At 39.9% G+C, this 14,332-nt stretch overlaps 1 protein-coding gene across 1 annotated transcript in view; it reads right to left on the bottom strand.

Annotated features, from left to right (window-relative positions):
- Window positions 1–14,332, bottom strand: part of HEPHL1 (hephaestin like 1) — a 93,401-nt gene that overhangs the window by 52,114 nt on the left and 26,955 nt on the right. Inside the window, exons 6-10 of the mRNA XM_038568301.1 lie at window positions 13,248–13,416; window positions 10,536–10,675; window positions 10,253–10,384; window positions 8,428–8,639; window positions 2,694–2,844 (exon numbers count right to left, since the gene is read on the bottom strand). Of these exons, the coding sequence (XP_038424229.1) occupies window positions 2,694–2,844; window positions 8,428–8,639; window positions 10,253–10,384; window positions 10,536–10,675; window positions 13,248–13,416 (804 nt within the window). The remainder of the gene's footprint in view (window positions 1–2,693; window positions 2,845–8,427; window positions 8,640–10,252; window positions 10,385–10,535; window positions 10,676–13,247; window positions 13,417–14,332) is intronic.

Consider the following 14,332-nt stretch of genomic DNA (forward strand, 5'->3'; position numbering starts at 1 on the left):
AATATTTATGAACTTCATTCATTTCCCCAAAGCCTGCTCTAGAATTCTTGATTTGAAAATCATTTTTTGAGGTTATTATCCTATTATCTCCCTTAAGTGTCTCTCCCTCAGATTGTTAAATCATTTAATTTTGTTAGATCTTCATCTGCCAAGGGATTTGCATTTGATTCCAGAAGTTGCCAGATATCCCTTTACTGATTTCATGCCTGTAATGATTTGCAATTGATTGACATTGTATTTGCACATCTGGTCAGTGGAGAGGGATTTTTTGCAGGGGAGAGGGGTGCTAAGTCTATGAGAGGTTAGTCTTTGAGGAAATAATTTTGTCTTTTGATAACTTTTATTTCCCTACCTCGATAAAATAACTGAAGGGACTTTGAATAATGATGACTTAATAATGAAGACCTGTATCTCCAGAAACAAAAGTTGGTTTCCTCTTTTATATCAACTTCAATCCACTGATAGTGACTACCTGGAACAGTGCCTTGAAAAGAATTTAGAAACCACATTCTCACTCTATAAGGGATAAATATATTAACTGAATAGCACTGTTTGAGGAGGGACTATACATAATTATGCCTCATGCTTGATGTCCCTTGGAGAGATAAAAATTCTATCCACACCCTACTCCTTATTAGTGCCCATAGTTAAAAAGAACAACTATCATACATATGAATGATCTTCTTTTATGATCCCATTATCAGATAAAATTACTTTTTATTTCTGTGTTTGCAGAACCAGTAGTACTGGGTAATTTTACTCAAATATCTGGGACTTTCAATAGAAAGTCTAAGAAGCCTAGAGGCTTCTGAGAAGAACATGGTATCTTCTGAAAAAACTCTTTGATAATTATATAAATTATCTTTTTTGCAAATTATATAAATCTTGTCCATTGAATTTTAGAGAGATTTTGTAAATTGGGGTGCTAATAACTTAGTCCTTGACTGACTGGTAGAGAATCTTCTCTTGCTTTGGAACTCTAGTTCAAATCCTCTCTTTCTGGACCATCCATCATGAATTCAACAAACACTTTTGTTTTCTGTTTTGTTTTGCTTTTTAATAGTACTCTAAAAATTTATAGAAAGAATGATGTCATTGCTGGTTATAGTGTCAGGTAAAGGTAGCCAAAGCCCATGATAAGGTAAAGAAGTTACACTGTTCTGCCTTCTTGTGTACACAGTCCATATTTGTTGACAAGGCCAAGAACTACTGTAGGTAGGCCTCTTTTTTTGTCGTAAAATATCCCCAAAGACAGCTCACAAGCCGTTGGGGATCTGTTGGGGATACCCCCTAGGGAAAGAGATCAACAAACACCTTTGAATATAGACTAATGTTTATCTCTAAAGTAATGTAAAGCACTGTCTACTGTGTAAGGCACTTTCTCTTTGGTACTGTTGCCATCATTCTTCCTTTTACTCCAGGTAAGCAAGCCTAGAGATAGCATTTAATTTATAATTAATGTAAAATTTAAATTAAAATACATTTCTTTCCCTGCATTTTGTTTTAAAGGTGGCATACTCTTCTTGTCCAAAATATGAGAGTGTATTTTACATTGTCAAACCAGGGTGGGGATGGATGTGATGAGATCCATTAGGGTTTAATGCTTTCTCTTTACAGGCCTCTCTTACAATAAATTCCTTTTGCAATTGAGTTTCCCATGAAGAAATTGCTATGTTTCCTCATTTCTACTTTATTTCCTCCCCCACCTCTCCTTTTTTTTTTTTTTTTTTTGGCTACTAGGAAGGTTAGAAACAAATTTTATTATTTAGTTATAACCACAATTTTGTAGAAGATGGTATTGAAAATGAGTTACTCTGTGCTCTTCATTGGTCCAAAAGGAGATTATTGGCATAGAACACTTAGGACTATAGGGATCTGTGAGCTGGCTGCTGTGGGTCACTTGGAACTTTGGAGTTTTTTGGACTTCCTTGTGGGGAAGGGAGAGTAGGGACTATTTTGTTATTTCCATGTAATGTCTCAAAGGCAATAAATAGTTGTTATCCTTGGTCCTAAAGCAAGCAATTTGGCTCCTGTTATCTTAGAGTGCTTGGTTTAGCCCCTTTGTTGACAGCACTCTTATAATTGTTTGAGTTTGAACTCTCGCTAATTATTCTGTCACTTTGGGTAATGTGCCCAAGACCAAGGAGAATCCTGTGTTAGTCACACCAATTACAAGGTGGTTTGCCACTGTTACAACAGATATAAGAGATACGGAGAAGGGGAATTAAATAATTCCTTCTAAATAAGATCTGGGATAGGAATGGGTAGTGTTTTAAAAATTAGCACTTTAGACATTCCTTCATGTCACTTGATAAGAGATGCTTTGCTGTTTAATGTTTATCTCTAATGATCACTGGATTATCAGACTTAATGATGTGATTACAAACCCAAGGGAGGGCATTCTGTCAGTAATTTTCTACTTTTATAATGTACTGTGATCTTTGCAAGTTCATATTTTGTGTTGCTTCATCTCAAGCTAATGAAGTATTTCAGAAGTGTTAATTAAATTTCACAACATCCTTGGGAGATAGGGAGGTTTCACCATCCCTTCTGAGATGACGTCATGAAAAGATTTACAAGACCAAGAACAATATCCAAGAAAACAAAATTAAGATAGTTAAAACACTCTAATCATTTCCACTTCAAATGCAATTACACCTTTCCCTTACAGAAGAGAAAGTAATTTTTCATACCATGCATTCGGTTGGACTTCACAAAATCCTTGTCCTCTTTGTCAACACTGAAGGGGCGCCATGTAAACCTCTGAATGTTTTCGTCAAGGTACCTGCTCAGATTCTCATCAAAGACTGTGAACAGTAGGTAAAATTCCTTATCTATTCCTTTCTACAGGGAAGAAAGAAATGAATGTATTAAAAAGTACACCTTGGAGGAATTCTTAATTCAACTTCACTTTCAGAGTTAACCCGAAGTAACTGAGGACAAACATGGATTTACTTTTATCGATCAGGATGTTGACCCTGATTCTGATAAATTCTTTTCATGCCCTATATAATTTCATCTTTCTCATTATATCCTTCTTCCTCCCCATGAGACTTGCTCAGAGGTGATAAGTCCTTGCTCAGAAGCTTTCCTACACTGTGGGACTCCTGTTTTCAACCTAGTCATCACTCTCTTAGTCTGCTTACCAGGGCTTCCATGCCCTGGCCTCTCTCTCCAGCTTCATCTCCTTGTCCTCATCCCTTGCTCACTCCAGCTACCCTGGTCCTTTGCTCTTCTATGATCACTCAGCTTCACTCCTGCCTCAAGGACTTTTCATGTGCCATTCCCATTGCCAAAAGTTCCTCCCAGGTCTTGCCTGGCTCACTCCCTTACTCCATTCAGTTCTTTGCACAAATGTCACCTCCTTTGAGGGCCCTTCCCTGACCACCCTGTCTAAAACGGTCGTCTGGCTTCCACCTTGCCTGCAAACTTACTCACTCACCCCCCACTGTACTCTTCATAGCACTAGTCTCCATGGGAAATTATATTTTATTTATGAACTTATTTTTTTTATTGTTGTCCCACTGCATTGTAGCTTTGTGAGTGTGTCCCCAGTTTGAAAAAAATGCCTGGAAAAGCAGGTGCTCTACATGTTTTTGAATGAAGTAATGGGTTCATATAACCCATGGGGCTTTGCTAGATTGTGTTAACATAAGTTGAAATTGAGGGGACCATGGATTACTTCTCACTGTATGTATTCCTAATCTATCTATTTGAGCATGTCTGACCACACCGCATCTTGCGTTGCTGAAATATGGTTTTCTTTAAAGCTGAACCAGAGAAGTGACTGTATTTCCTGTCCCTCAGCCATCTTCCTGTTTCTAATGTGCTCCCCTCCAACCCACCCTTTACCCTACTGCCTGCTCTGGAGGGACCCCCAGCAATGCCACTGATCATATCTCTCTTTCTCTGAAACTGGACAGTCCAATCTAAACTCAGAGTGATCTAGTCCTTGCCTACCTGCCCAGCCTGATCTCTTGGCCCTTCCCTCCTGGCACTCTGACTGAAGTGAGGCCAAGCTCCTTGCAGCAATCTAAACTTGCTATGTTCTGCAGGCCTCCATCCTTCATGCATTCAACTTGAACACCACCACCCTCAAAGGCCAGTTTAGCTGTCCTGCCTCTGTGATGCTTTCCTGATGTATCATCCAAGATGTGGGTACTCTTTGCTCTATTCTCATACCATTCCTTATATACACTTACTGATTTATCATGTGGTGTTTTAGAAGGCAGTAGTTTAAGATCATGGGCTATGAAAAGAAACAATGAGGGCCTAAAAGTAAAATATAAAAACTGGGGGAGTAATAAAAGGTCAAATATATTTTAAAAGATTATGGGCTATGGGTTCTAATGTCATTCTGCTTAATTCACTGTGGAAACTGGGGCAAGCAATTTACTCTCTCTAAGCCCTAAATCCCTCCTTTGCAAAAAGGAGAGTAAGAGTAGTTATCACTTCCTATTTTTTGGTGAAGTTTAAATTAGATAATATAGGTAAAGCACTCAACACAGCATCTGGAAAATCCAAAGTGCTCAATGTTGATTGTGATTATTAGCTATGATTGCAACTGTCCATAAGACAAGAAGGAACTGCTAAAAGGTGTTGAGTTGAAGAACCTCACTTGGAAGGTAACTGGGTCTATGGGGGTGGGAAATTAACCCAGGAAAAGGTTGGAAAGTAGGTGATAGGACCCTGTGTGATGGTTAATTTTATGTGTCAACTTGACTGGGCTCCAGTGCCCAAATAATAGGTCAAACATTGTGCTGGGTGTTTCTATGAAGATGTGTTTGGATGAGATTAACATTTGTAGTTGATAGATGGATAAAGCAGATTGCTCTCCCAGTGTGGGTGGGCCACATCCAATCAGTTGAAGGTCTCAATGGAACAAAATGTCTGATCCTTCCACAGGTAAAAGGGATTTCCTCCTGCCTTTGAAATGGGACACTGACTTTTTTCTGCCTTCATATTCAAACTCAAACATAGGCTCTTCTTGGATCCTGAGACTTTTCTGTCTTCTGGGTCTCTTGCTTGCCAACTCTCTGCAGATCCTGAAATTTGTCAGCCTTCATAACCATGTAAGCCAACTCCTTATAATAAGTCTGTTTGTGTTTATATGTACATCCTCATGGGTCTCTTTCTCTGGAGAACTTGGATTAATCCACCCTGCCACTTGTGCATAGGATGCATCTTAGTGAGGGTTAGTATCCACAGTACAAAGCTCTTTTATGAAGAGCACTTACATACAACAGTATGTTTTAGGCTCCCATAGCAGCAAGGAAACTGGGAGGTCTGAACCATGATCCATCGCACAACTCTGAGTGTTTAAATGTGGATATGGGAAATGAATTTTGCAAATAAGGTTGTCCTGGAATTTTTAGTGTCTACTTGCAGGCCACACATTTAATGTTTGAGTTGTGTAATGTGACATTTTCTGCTACCTAAACTTCTTAATATGATTTTGAAGATAGAAGTGCTTATCCTGTATTTCATTTATTTAACCATAAATATCAGTTGAGTGTGTACCAGGCGTTGTTCTGGGAAATGAAGATAAGACAGACAACTTTCCTGCTCCATGTTACTTATATTCTTGTTAAAAGAAACATACCAGACATATAAAAATAAACAAAGAAAATGTCCTACAGTAGTAAATGATATTAAAATCAGGTGATGTAATAGAGTATGACTTTAGCTTGGTGATCAGGAAAGGCTTTTCTAAGGAGGTGACAGGAAGAGTCAGCCATGCAAAGGTCAGGGGAAGGCATTCCAAGCAGAGGGAGCCTAGTAAAGAGGCCCTAAGACAAGGATAAGGTTGGCCTGTTCAAGAAACAGCAAGGCTTATAAGGATGAAGAAGTAGGTACGAGGAAGTATGGGAGTTCTATCAAAGTTGGAGTCAGAGGCTGGGCATATAGGTCTAGGCTAAGAAATGTAGATTTTTATTCCAAGTGTGATAGGAAGCCACTGGAGGATGTTTAACCTGGATATTACTTCATCTTATTTGCATTTTAGAACAGTCACAATTGTTTTCCTGTGATGAACGAGATCACAGGAGAAATAGGGGCACAAAGAGGGGATGATGCATGATCTAGATCAGAGCTTGGACCAGGCAAAACATATATTCCTTTTGTTATGAAGGCTATTAGAAAGACAGCAAAATTTCCAAGGTGCTTGAATTTGAAAATAGTACAGTATCAAGACTAATTTCCTGACCTGGATAATTATGTTGTGTTTATGTCAGAGAGTGACCTTGCTTTTGGGAAACACACCAAAGAGACATTAGATCTATAACCTACCTCAAACAGGTCAGGAAAAAGAAAACAACAGAAAAATAAAGAGAAAGCAAATAAAGCAAATGAGGCGAAATGTTTATATTTGAGGAATCTGGGTGAAGGGAATTCTGATTAAGTGGCCATTGGAGAAGGCATGACTTTTAGCAAAGTACCTGGTTAGATTCTATGACATCCATTCACCCCTGGGAGAATTTTTTGGAAAGAGAGGCAAATACCTCTTTGGTGTTCTCTAACTGCTGAGGAGAGACCTAAGCTTTGACCTATAGAGGGCCTGGTTTAGTTTATGTTTCATTAGTATTTTTTTGCATTGAAAATAAGGGAAGCAGGGGAAATGGAATGGGGAAAAATCAGAGAGGAAGACAAACCATGAGAAACTCTTAACTCTGGGAAACAAACTGAGGGTTGCTGAAGGAGAGGTGGGTAGGAGGATGGGGTAATTGGGTGATGGCCATTAAGGAAGGCGTACAACGTGATGAACACTGGATGTTATACTATATGTTGGCAAATTGAATTTAAATTCTAAAAAATAACTGGAAAAAAAGAAAATAACTTTGGCCAAATGGATTTCTCTCTAGAAATCCCAAATGTGGGGTATTTCGGGCTACTATTAATTTTTTCATGAACTTCATGTAAATGGACTGACCATGAGTGGTGTTCGGTTCAGGCAACAACTTTCCTATACTATGAGGTGCTTCTAGCAAGTGTCCAAGTTACCATTAAATGGATACAATCAGGGAAAAATCAGAAGTACCTTTCAGAAGTTTTCTGGCATTCAATTTCCTGGGCTCAGGTATTTATTTAGCTCTAGGAAGCAGGGTAGTATATTAGAAAAACAAACAAAGTTGGAAGCTCAAAGTCCTGTTACTGCTGAGTTCCACTACTTACTACTTGGGATCTCATTCAATGTCTCTGGGCATTAGTTTCTTTAGTTTTTTTTTTTTTTAAGATTTTATTTATTTATTCATGAGAGACAGAGAGAGAGAGAGAAGCAGAGACACAGACAGAGGGAGAAGCAGGCTCCACGCAGGGAGCCCGATGAGGGAGTCAATCCCAGGTCCCCAGGATCATGCCCTGGGCGGAAGGCAGGGTTAAACTGCTGAGCCACCAGGGCTGCCCAGTTTCTTTAATTTTAAAATAGGGATAGTCATTCTATTTTGCTTTATATGGTGGTTGAGGGTACAGTGTAACTGTTCAATCTTAGTACACATGCATTATTGAGGAGCCATTTGGAGTGCCAGGGACATACTGAACCTCTAATAGACATTTCTCAGATTGGACCCTCATGCTGGGGAATGAAAATCTATAGTGGATCACGACACTTTGTGTCCTCTACCTAGAAATTCCCTGGAGCCCAGAAGTGGGTGCTTACAATGCCAAACATTATAAAATATACCATGTAAATAAATAGTCTTACTATTTCTGATTGGTGAAGTAAATCAAAATGGTTAACATGATTCAGTCTTCCTACTTTCATCAATATATTTAATATCATATAGACATAGCCTGAAATGGTGTGCTCTGCCACATGAGTCAGTGCAACCAGCAAAGCCTCCAAGTCGGGACTTGCAGGAATTTATCTATATGCTTTCTTGTGTCTTTGTCCACGGCGATTCACTTGCGGTTTGCAGTGGTAAGTTACAGTGGTTCTCAACCACTGGAAAACGCATGGAGGTTCTGATTTAATCGGTCTGGAGCACCAGAATGGAAGATGTTTAAAAGGTCCCCTACATGATTCTAACATGTGGCCAATTTGAGAAAACTTGTCTAAGAAGAAAGGGTCCCAATTCATAGTCCATGTAGATCTCTGAAGATTTCTAGAATCAAAGCAATGCACAGGGACAAGCACCCACCAAATTCCAGCCTCAACAAGCAGAAATGCTGGGTTTCGGAGGGGAGGGGAGGCATCTGTAACTTTTGGATCTTAAAGTTACATTAAAATCACGTTAAATTTAAGTTCAGATCTTAAATTTATAAAAAAAAATAGAATAAAATGCTCATTATGTATTTTAAGTCAATTTTAAGAGGAAGGAGGAAAAACCACTTTTCATAACTGACACTTTATTACTTCCTGATTCCTTGCCATATTACTGCTCTTACCCACATACAACCCTGAGGAGAATTTAGTGACCTTTGACGGCCTACCTGTGTCCCATCAGCATTGAGTACGCCCTTTTTACAGACTAGTAAAGGCCCCACAAGGCCAGAGCTGGTGTCCTGGATTGGTTCAACCGCTGAGAAGTAAAGATAGGTCAGACAGGGGGGATCACCAGCTGTCGGGCTTACACTCTCAGGCACCGTCCACTTGTATGTGAAAGTTTCACCTGGCTTAACATGCGCCCCTGGCTTCAGAAATCCTGAGCAGATAAAAAAATCCAGTTACTCTCAACGCAAGACCAAGAACATCAAATTTGTCAGACTGGATCTTCCAGCTCTAGGGTCTCTCTCTGATGATGTATTTTGTAGAAGGACAATTGTTTCCACTTAGGTACCCTACCAGGGAGGTCACTGCCACAGTCGGCTGTTTCATGAGATAGAAGCTTATATCAAAGAATTGTCTTCTTCAGAGATTACGTTTAGTGTCTCCATAAATACTATTTCCTACTCAAATACTGGGCTTAGCAAATATAAAGAGTGATAATTACCTTTCTCACAATTAAATGTAAATCAATCAAGTATCATTGAGTGCCTTCAGATGTGGAATACATTATATCAGCACTGAGGAGGATACCCCAAAAAGTTAAGCAAGAGCCCTATCTTTAAAGAGTTTGAAATCTAGTTGAACCAGGAAATAACCCAAATAACCATAAGATAGAGGAGGTAAGTGAAGACACAAGGTGATAAAGGTGGTAAGTGGCAGATCTGGGATTCAAACTCAGGGCTGTCTGATTCTAAAGACTTGGCACTGGACCTGCACACTATATTGCCAGATGAACTCATTGAGGGTCTCCAGCCAGACTGAGGCCAGAAACTCTTGACTCCTTGTCCAGAGCTTTGCAAAAAGGTGCCCAGTAAATTTGCTAAGTTAAACAATAGAAAATATAGACATTTGGGCTGTCACTGGTGGTCTTCCTGCACACACACACACACACACACACACACACACAAAGTCATTGTGAGCATTTTGACCAAGGAGAAAATACAGGTGAAAGAGATGTTGCTGCAGGAGGAGGGATGATGATGGGTCTGGTGGTGGGGGTGGAGGTGGGGGAGTTCTCCCTCCATTCTTTCCTACTCTGTTGCATCATCTCAAAGTCTGCTCTGGACTGGGCCTAGCTCCATCCTTGGGCATGAAGTATCCCAGACACTCATGTCTGTTGCAGTGATAGGAAAGACTTCCAAGGAGACTAAGAGGTTCCAAAGAGCAGTATCATGAGGGGAAGGACAGTTCCTGCAGCCACTGGGTGCAGCTTCCTTTCTTACATGTACAGAGTCTGTGCTACCCACTCTGTGATAGAGAGAGGCCAAATATGATGGTAAGTGCATAAGACTGATTATAAATAAATATTTGTCCACAGAGACAAAGCAAAGACTATGTGTAGGATTTTGATGTTAACCAAATCAGATTTTATTCTCAGCCTCCACCCATAGAATCCCTTGCAACCTGTGGCTGAAAAACTCTCCGACTTAGGGAAGCGGAGGTAACCGTGAAAGTAGCTCACTTTGACATTTATTACATTATTGAGGGAAAAGGAAAGGAATTAACATTTCCTTTTTTTTTTTTTTGGAATGAACATTTCCTAAGTGCCTGCTGTGGAGCAAACCCTGCCCTAAATTCTCTCCAGTTCCTTCTGAAGCCCTGTGAGGTGAGTGTCACTATCTGCATTAGTAGGGAGAAGAGTAAGGCACAAGCTCACATAAGTTCCCAGGGCTGGTAGTAAAAGGGGCCAGCATTTGAATCAAATCTATCTGATTCCAAGTCTTCTGTTCCCCCATCCTCTTTCCTCCCAGAGACTAGGCTGAGACTCACCATCTATGTTTGGGGCTGCATCAGACGCCTTGTCATAGATCACGCCATGGGGCAAAATACTGTAGACTTTGTCGGCTTTGTTGGCAAAGGTCACTAACAGAGTATCACCCACCTCTGCCCTGATGACGGGGCCTGAAAAATATCAAGAGGAGGAGGGAGAAGAGGATGAAAAGGGGCAGAGGGAAGTGAATATAGGCAGGAGGAGAGGAGTCATTCCATGTACATATATGCCCCACTAAAGCATCTCCCCCCATTCAAAACATGACAGATGGTTTTATTCTACCAAGAATTCCAAGATGGGCTTCTGCCTCAGAGAGTCTCTTTCTTCGAGTAAAAGTTGCATCAACATACTCCATATACTGAGCCTTCCAATATTTTCCTCCAATTCTGTTGTCCCCTTGTGTGAAGTAGAACTCGGAGTCACTGTGTAAAGAATAGGAACCTGACTGAGAGCACAACTCTACATATCCACCAGATGCCTTAATTATGGAGCTTCCTTGTATTAGCTTTAGCTCATTCACCCACCCATCTCCCCAGGAAAGATGGCCCAGTCTTCAACCAAGTTTCTAGGAATAGTCAGGCAGCCTTGAAAGACCTTGGATGATGGTCAAGCTCATTCCTTTCTTAGCCACCATACTTGTCTTCTCCAGAGGTCCAGCAACCAAAGAAAGCACAAGTGAACTCTTACCAGCCCTGGAGTTCCAGAATGCTGTTCTGGAAAGAACTAACTGGAAAGTAAAGAGCTAATTGGTTTCTTTGCAGAATAAGTATCCCTCTATCTCTTGCTGATGTCAATATGAGTAGTCGCAGCATATAGTAAGCTCTTTGATATCTGGCATGATTAAGGAATGGAGTGTCTAGTTAATCAAATAGTTTAGTCAATGGAGAGTTATTGTATAAACCATATACATGAAATACCAGAGTCTAAAGTTGTGAACTACAGTGATATGAATTATGACTAGCATTATCTCTAGAAACCTTATTTCTGCCCGTGGTGCCACCAGTCTTGCAGTCTCACAGGCTGACTTTGTCTTCTTTCTCTCCTCATCTCCTTATCTTGTTCAGCCTTCCTTCTCTGTACAATTTTTGCCTCTTTTGCCCCTTTTCCTTGCCTTTCTCCCCACTGCCACTATTGTCATACCTGCCCTCGTCACCCTGTGTTTGCAACATTTTACGGAGCCTCCAGCTGCACACTCTGTGCTCTCCCTCTCACCTGGATTGGTCCAGGTTCTCCCTTAGCATATGCATTACTACAACATTAATCAAGATGGTAATTTCCACAGCTAGTTACCTGCTCCAACATCTTTACTCAATTAAAACTGCCAATCAGATAAAGTTCAAAAGGATTATGGGATCTCTGTGGTTGATACCCAGTTTACCCAATCCTCTCCCTATAGCTCTATGCAAACATCCACTCCCCTGTGCAAATACCCTACTCCAATCATTTTGATCTCACTCCCTCCTTACTATTCACTTCTATAAATTCCACTATTCTTCAGGACTCTACTAAGTTTTATTTCTCTGTGAAATGTTCTCTGGCTGTCTTAGCATTCTCTGAATGCCCAGAGAACCCACTTGTCTGGACAACTCATTTTAATCTTATTTGTAACTTGCAAAGTTAGTTCTTTTCTGGGCATGCCGTTTCTTTCTGACCTGAGGGTGGGAATGCTGGTTTAGACCTTCCTGTAACCCTCATGTCACTTTTAATGTTGTATTTTCATATATCACATTAAGTATCAGCTAAAGATAGTTTAATATTCCATATTTCATAAGATGCTTCAGAATCTGGAAGGCTTCTAAGACAAAATTCCCAATGCCAATTCTCATTATTCTGTTTATGGAAAAATACTGGTCAATAGGGACTGTCAATATCAAGCAGGTTCAAATAAGGTTCACATAAATCCTTTAGGCTGGGTTCAAAGGCATTGGTTTGGTGGGAAAAAATGAATGAATGAACTTATGATGAAAGAAATGGAAGGTGTCTTATCCATCACAAAGAGAATTTTTATTTATTTTATTTATTTTTACTTTTTTACAAAGAGAATTTTTAAAACATTATCTTGATTATAAAAGGGATCATAGGGTAATAATCACTCTTGGTATTATACTGTACATTTTCTTTATCTTTTAAAAGATTTTTTATTTATTTATGAGGGAGACAGTATGAGAAGGGGAGAGGAACAGAGGGAGAGGGGGAAGCAGACTCCCCATTAAGCAGGGAGCCCAACGTGGAGCTCGATCCCGGGACCTCAAGATCATGATCTGAACTGAAGGCAGATGCTTAACCAACTGAGCCACCAAAGTGCCCCACATACTGTACATTTTAAAATGCTTTCACAGGCATAATTGCACAGTATTCTATAATAACAAGTCATAAGAGTCCATATCCACTTAATGAATTGTTAGATTCAGTTTGAAAAATACTACATGCTATGGAGACAAAATGATTAACAATGACTCAGGAGTCAGGGGAGGCTTCACTTAAGCATGACATTAGAATTAGATTTTGAAGAAAAATAACATTTTGCTGGATAGGTAGGAAAGGACCTTCTGCGTAGAGGGGGCATAACTTATGAGGCTGTCCTTGAACCAAAATGGAAACTTTCCTTGGCCAGTTTACTTCCATTGAAAGAGAGCCCTGTCTTATTCTCTCTTTAGAAGTGTCTCTTTTACATGTGCAAGGGCCTTATCCTATTCTCTGTCAGCTTAGTACTACTCATGGCACTTAGAACTACAGTTTGCACATAGTACGTGCTAAAGAGAATGTTTGGTGAATTAATGAATCTAGTGCTTTGATTTAGCCAGCCAATCATGAAACTATAAATACTCTGCCAATTCTCAGCAATATGTCCATTACCACCCCTTAGTGGTGGTGTCGTGCCATCTAGTATGTCCTCATAGGAGAAGGGCTGGGAATTCAAGTTAGGTCAGAGGAAAAAGTCTAAGAGATGCTTCTCCTAAGAGAGTCTTAGAAACACCAGCAAAGATTGCTTACCTGCCAGAGGCATTAAGGGGAAGACCACTGAATTTGTTATAGCCTTGAGGAGCATAATCCCAAAGAACTTTTTCGGCTGCTATAAAGTAGTGTCTCTGCTGACCCTTCATCTTGGGATGAGAAATATCACCTTTGCAGTTACCAACATTGTACTGTCCCAACATGCCAGCTGCAGAACAGAAGAAAACCACAAGCCAGGGTATAAATGCTCACATAGGAAATCAGACAAGAAAATGGAAAATGGACAAAGGACATCAATACATTATTCACAAAATCTATCTAAATACTTGTCAACCTATAGACACATGAAAAAAGAGCTCAACCTTAATAGTAAGCGATACTGTTGTTCATTTATCAGATTGGTAAAGATTAGAAACACTAATAATTCTCAGTGTTGGCAGATGAATGAGAAATGCTCACACACTAAGGGTGAAGAGTAAAAGGAAATTTGGCAATGCAAGCCTGTCCATAGCTTTAGAGAAAAATCAGACTCTTTGACCCAAGAATTCTAAATCTAAGAGTTTTCCTCAAGAAAGACCAGACAGGGATCCCTGGGTGGCGCAGCGGTTTGGCGCCTGCCTTTGGCCCAGGGCGCGATCCTGGAGATCCGGGATCGAGTCCCACGTCGGGCTCCCGGTGCATGGAGCCTGCTTCTCCCTCTGCCTGTGTCTCTGCCTCTCTCTCTCTCACTGTGTGCCTATCATGAATAAATAAAAATTAAAAAAAAAAAAGAAAGACCAGACAAAAGTGTAGTATATCTGCAAACTGAGGTTTTTTAGTATGGTTTATGATAATCAAAAAAAGGGAGAAGATACAAGTGTTAGGCAGTAGAATATTGGTTAGGTAAGTCATAATTGCCTTTGGAAGGAACCCGGGAGGATTAACAATGATGAAGTAGCTCTATATTGACTGACATGAAAATATATTACTGATATATTAATAAGTGGGAAAAGTAAGATAAAGGGCAATGTATTAATAGACTAATTTCATGTTATAAATAACATGCACTTATGTATAAAGGTCTAGAAAATAGAAGGAGGATACACCATTAATCTAAAACAGGATTGCTGATTTAAAAATTAAAT

The sequence above is a fragment of the Canis lupus genome, chromosome 21 (genome assembly GCF_011100685.1).
Source record: "Canis lupus familiaris isolate Mischka breed German Shepherd chromosome 21, alternate assembly UU_Cfam_GSD_1.0, whole genome shotgun sequence".
Lineage (NCBI taxonomy): Eukaryota > Metazoa > Chordata > Mammalia > Carnivora > Canidae > Canis > Canis lupus.